General features: G+C 63.8%; 1 protein-coding gene across 1 annotated transcript; it reads left to right on the forward strand.

The window, feature by feature from the left end:
* Positions 1-5: 5 nt before the first annotated feature.
* ECE2 (endothelin converting enzyme 2) lies at positions 6-5,762 on the forward strand (the record flags this gene model as incomplete). Its single annotated transcript, XM_026854970.1, has 17 exons — positions 6-135; positions 339-554; positions 655-779; positions 919-1,065; positions 1,143-1,208; positions 1,409-1,597; positions 2,016-2,158; positions 2,300-2,414; positions 2,667-2,777; positions 2,860-2,958; positions 3,051-3,128; positions 3,334-3,437; positions 3,756-3,866; positions 4,217-4,284; positions 4,927-5,117; positions 5,199-5,294; positions 5,419-5,762. Coding segments are annotated over 17 exons (2,166 nt in total), but the record flags the coding sequence as incomplete, so codon positions are not given.
* Between the last annotated feature and the right edge of the window lie 6 nt (positions 5,763-5,768).

Consider the following 5,768-nt stretch of genomic DNA (forward strand, 5'->3'; position numbering starts at 1 on the left):
GGAAGGGGCCGGGGCCGCTGCTGAGCCGCCTGGCCTCGCGTAGCCAGCTGGAGCTGGTGCTCTGCGCCGTCGCCGTCTCCCTGGCCCTGCTGCTCGGCGTCGCTGTCATCGCCCTGGCCGTCCAGTACCGAAGAGGTAGGGAGGGGCCCCTGCAGCCCTGCTGGGGTGGCGGTGGTGTCCCCACACCCGGGGGGGACACAGCAGGATTAGGGAGGAATGGGTCAGCTCCTGCTCTGGGTGCTCTGCCCGCCCCAGGGTGCAGGCAGGGCTTGGCCCCGCTCCGTGCCTCGGTTTCCCCTGGCACACGTGCACAGCCCCGGGCATGCCTTCCCTGCCAGATCCCTCTCACAGCACGTGCCTGACCGATGCCTGCGTCCGGGTGGCCAGCAAGATCCTGGAGGCCCTGGATGTGGAGACAGACCCATGCCAGGACTTCTACCAATACTCATGCGGGGGCTGGATCAAGAGGAACCCGCTGCCCAACGGGCGTTCCAAGTGGAGCACCTTCAACAGCATCTGGGACCAGAACCAGGCCATCATGAAGCATCTCCTAGGTGGGCACTGATGGGCTCATGGACACTGGGGTGTGGATGACCTCCAGGCACAGACGGGCAGAGCCCCGGTGTCCCTGGGGCTGACCGCAGCCTCCCACAGAGAACGCCACCTTCAACTCCAGCAGCGAGGCGGAGCGGAAGACGCAACGGTATTACCTGTCCTGCCTCAAGGAGCAGAGGATAGAGGAGCTGGGCTCCCAGCCTCTCATGGAACTCATCGACAAGGTGGGCGGCCATCCACATGTGAGCCAAGCTGTCGGGGCTCAGCTCGTCTCCCGCTCAGCTCTTCACATAACCGGGGAGGGGGAAGCTCTCGGGGACGGACCCCATCCCTCCTTGAGGCGCCAGGTCCGTCTGCCAGCAGATCGGGGGGTGGAATGTCACCGGCTCTTGGAACCAGACCAGCTTCATGGAGGTACTCAAGATGGTGTCAGGCACATACCGGGCAACCCCGTTCTTCACGGTGTACGTGGGTGCAGACTCCAAGAGCTCCAACAGCAACGTCATCCAGGTTGGCACCTTGGCACCGAGGGGTGGCAGGCACTGAGGGGGCACCAGGCTGCCCATGCTGCCTCTCTCCATCCCCAGGTGGACCAGTCGGGGCTTTTCCTCCCATCCCGGGATTACTATTTGAACAAGACCGCCAACGAGAGGGTGAGGCTGAGTGCTGGGCACACTGCCAGCAGCAATCATGGGAAACCCATGGCATTGGGGTGCGAGCAGCACTGGGGTACACCTGGCACCTGCACCCTGCCCATCTGGCAGCACAGTGCCCAGGCAGCAGGTTGGAACCCCCCTGGGGAGGGGGGATGAGCTGCAGCTGGCACTGAGCCTGGGGCTCGGGGTCCCACCAGGTCCTGGCAGCATACCTGGATTACATGGTGGAGCTGGGCACGCTGCTGGGGGGTGCCCCGGAGCCCACCCACCTCCAGATGCAGCAGGTACTGGACTTCGAAACCCAGCTGGCCAACATCACCGTGCCCCAGGCTGAGCGGCGGGATGACGAGAAGATCTACCACAAGATGAGTGTCGCTGAGCTGCAGGTGGGCACAGCCTGGGGAAACCCCCTGGGGGTGGAAGGGAGGGTCGCCCATTGGGATACTGAGGGATTCGTGCCCACTGCTGCCCCCCCTGCCCCAGGACACCCCGAGCAGCAACATCTGTTCTGGGACATGAGCTGGGTGCTGGAGTAAGGTCCTTATCCCCTCAATTGTTAGAATTTGGGAGGAGCTGCCACCCTGCATGGGGGTTCCTGGGGTCCCCTCCTTGTCCTGCAGCACTGAGAGCAGCGAGGAGCCACAGGGAGGGGTCTTGGGGGCAGAGAAGGGGTCTGGGATGGTGAGGGACCTTGGGACCTTCTCAGGGAGCACAGCCCCTGGCGCAGGGGATCCCCCCGTGTCAGACAGGATGGGGCAGATCTGTGCCAAGCACCTGGGTGCCACGGCCCCATGTCCCCTCCAGGCCCTGGCCCCCTCCATCGACTGGCTGGATTACCTGTCCTACGCCCTCGCCCCGCTGGAGCTGGCGGACACGGAGCCCGTGGTGGTGTACGGGGACACCTACCTCCAGCAGGTCTCTGACCTCATCAACGGCACCGACAGGAGGTGAGGGGCCCGTGAGCCCCCAGCCATACCTGATTTGTAGCTGCCCCCATGGCAGGGCCGCGTTTTGGGCTCACTGGTGGCTTGGAGGCTGGGGCATCCACATGGACCCTGATGAGCTGCAGCATCTCCCTGCCCCCACAGCATCCTGAACAACTACTTGATCTGGAACCTGGTGCAGAAGACAGCCTCCAGCCTGGACCAGCGCTTTGAGACAGCCCAGGAAAGGCTGCTGGAGACACTCTATGGCACCAGGAAGGTAATGGGGGGCCCTGGGACCAACTCCCTCTGCTCCCAGCCTGGAAGCAGCCAGGATCACATCTGCCCTTGGGATGCCCTTGGGATGCTGAGCCCTGGATGCTGCAGAGGGAATTCAGGGATCATCTTTCAGGATGGGGGTTTAGCTGCTGAGCATTTACCCCCTGGGGAGGGGGCAGAGCTGGACTGGGGGAAAGGAAGGGAGCAGGGGACAGGGCTAGGGGTCTCACAGACCCCCATCTTGCTCCCACAGTCCTGCACTCCCCGCTGGCAGACCTGCATCTCCAACACGGATGACACGCTGGGCTTTGCCCTGGGCTCCCTCTTCGTCAAAGCCACCTTCGACCGGGACAGCAAGGCCATTGTGAGGACACTTCTGCCCCTCACCCTCTCCCTGCCCAAGGGGCTGCAAGGGGCAGGGGGACTTCATTCCCTCCCCTCCCCAGGCTGAGGAGATGATCAGCGAGATCCGGGCAGCCTTTGAGGTGTCTCTGGACCAGCTGGACTGGATGGATGAGAAGACCAGGCAGGCTGCGAAGGAGAAGGTGACCCCAGGGAGGGAAGAAAGTGGGAGGCCTCCCCCATCACAGTAAGCCCCCCCACCCCCATCTCACTGCTAGGGCCTCTCCCCACACAGGCGGATGCCATCTATGACATGATCGGTTTCCCTGACTTCATCCTGGACAACAAGGAGCTGGACGATGTCTATGACGGGGTAGGGGGGCACCTGGCTCATGGGAAGGGGGTCTGGACCCTGCTCACACCAAGCCCTGGGGTGCCCCATGGGACAATATCCCTATTTGGGGGATGCATTTGCGATGGGGTGTGATATGAAGCCACCCCAGTACCGAACACATTCTGACTGGGGTGAGGGGAACCACCTGGGTGGACCCCTCTTCATCCCTCCTCTTCCTCACCAGTACGAGGTCTCGGAGGACTCTTTCTTCCAGAACATGCTCAACTTCTACAACTTCTCCGCCAAAGTGATGGCTGACCAGCTCCGGAAACCCCCCAACCGTGACCAGTAAGGAGGAGGGCCCAGGGTTGGGGGAGGAGCAGAGGATATGACACCAGCACAGTGTCACTGCAGTGTCCCCAGCATGGCCTGGGTGGCACTGGCTCACCAGGGGGAAGGTCCACCTATGGGGTAGCACAGCATTGTAGGTCACCTGTGGTGGCTCTGGCTTGTCCCTGGGACAGGGTCCCTTGGTCACGGGGTGGGGGCAGCAGTGCCAGCCCTGGGCAGGGCAGCACGGAGGAACCATGGTGGGAGATGGCACAGGAGGGTGGCAGGGTTGGGGGGAGAGGGGACATATGTCCCTGTCCCACCTCCCTTCCCCAGGTGGAGCATGACCCCGCAGACCGTCAACGCCTACTACCTGCCCACCAAGAATGGGATCGTCTTCCCTGCCGGTATCCTGCAGGCTCCCTTCTACGCCCGCAACCACCCCAAGTGAGCCTGGCATGGGGATGGGGGGCGTCCCCTGAGAGTGGGGAGGTGTGGGCTACATCAGGGGAAGCACCCCACAGAGCCCTTACAGTCATGAATCAAAGCCCTGGGGGGCTCGAGGGTCCCTCGAGGCTTTACATCCTGCAGGCAAGACAGGCTGCAAAGTCCCGGTGAGGCCACCAGTGTCCCAAACAGGGCTTATTCCCCAATGGGTGCCAACCAGTGCAGGGTCTCTCTGGGTGCTCCTGGACACAGTCAGTGTGCCCAGGCTGCCAAGGGGGTCCCTGGGCCAGGGTCATGCTGCAACAGCATCGTCTCCCCACACTTACCTGGCTCTCTCCTGTGCCCCACAGAGCCCTTAATTTCGGCGGCATCGGTGTGGTGATGGGGCATGAGCTGACCCATGCATTTGATGACCAAGGTGAGAGCCTGTGGGCAGCACCAGCCCCATCATCTTCCTGTCCCCCCTACCAGGCCCCCCACCAGCTCCCTGGCCTTGGTGTGGGGAGGGGGTGCCATGGGCACGGAGGGGTCCCGCTTTGCCATCCATTGCATCATGCGTGCTCGTGCCCCCCTGGCCACCCCCCCCTTCTATCGTCCTGTCTCCCCAGGTGGCACCCGCCGATACCTCCCCCCGGCTTCTCTGTGCAGCTTTCGCTCCATCCGCTTGGTGAGGACACGGTGTCTGCAGCCCCGGCCCCCTCCTCATCCTCCTCCCCGTGGGGCACGGGATGGGTCCCTCTCGCATCCACTCTGCTTTGCACCTTCACCACAGCCCTGGAGCCGAGATGGGGTCGATGGGGGAATTTGGGGTGACAAATCCAGCTTGGGACAGTGGGGATGCACCAGGGGATGGCTAGGGACACAAGTGCATGGCTGGAGCCCGCCCGGAGCAAGGGCTGGGAGTCACCATCTCCCCTGGGCATGGACGCAAGGTGCCAGGTCGCCCAGTGTCCCCTGGGGCTGTCCCCACCGCACCCCACCTTGCTTTGGGATCCCCTGCAGCAGGGAGTGTGCAGGGGACTGGCATACCCTGGTCCCACCCCACGGCTCGGTCCCGCAGGGCGAGAGTATGACAAGGAGGGCAACCTGCGGCCATGGTGGCAAAACTCCTCCCTGGAGGCCTTCAAGAACCGGACAGCATGCATGACGGAACAGTACGGCCGCTACACCGTCCACCGCGAGAAGGTCAATGGCCGGCAGACGCTGGGTGAGAACATCGCCGACAACGGCGGGCTCAAGGCAGCCTACAACGTGAGTGCCACCATCCTGAGGGGACATGGACCCTCGTGCCTGTCTGCCCCTCCCCGGGGCTTCAGGGTGCCTCTCCCACAGGCATACAAGTCCTGGCTGCAGAAGAACGGGGAGGAGAAGCGCCTGCCAGCCCTGGGGCTCACCAACCACCAGCTTTTCTTCGTGGGCTTCGCACAGGTAGGGCTTTACGGGATGCTGGGTTCCCCATCCCTCCCCAGACCCTTGGAGCCACTTCACAGTCCCCCATTCCCCCCAGGGAGGGCTCTGCCCCCCATCCCTGAGGCTGCTCGCCCTCCGGCAGGTATGGTGCTCCGTCCGGACACCTGAGAGTTCCCACGAAGGGCTGGTGACTGACCCCCACAGCCCTGACAAGTATCGCGTCATCGGCACCCTCAGCAACTCCCGGGACTTTGTCGAACATTTCGGCTGCCCGCTGGGCTCCCCCATGAACCCCGGCAAGCACTGTGAGGTGTGGTAGGGACGGGGAGGGTCCTGGGGACAGAGGGGACAGTGCTCTGCTGTGCCCCCCTGCCCAAACCTTGCTGGCTGCTGGAGCTGGCCCATGAGCAGAGAGTGGGGCCACCTCCCAGGTCACCTTCCGTCACGGTCCCTGCCTCGTGCACACACCGCGCGCCACCCCGCCCCACCTCT

The sequence above is a fragment of the Athene cunicularia genome (assembly GCF_003259725.1).
Source record: "Athene cunicularia isolate RWA chromosome 9 unlocalized genomic scaffold, athCun1 chr9_part1, whole genome shotgun sequence".
Lineage (NCBI taxonomy): Eukaryota > Metazoa > Chordata > Aves > Strigiformes > Strigidae > Athene > Athene cunicularia.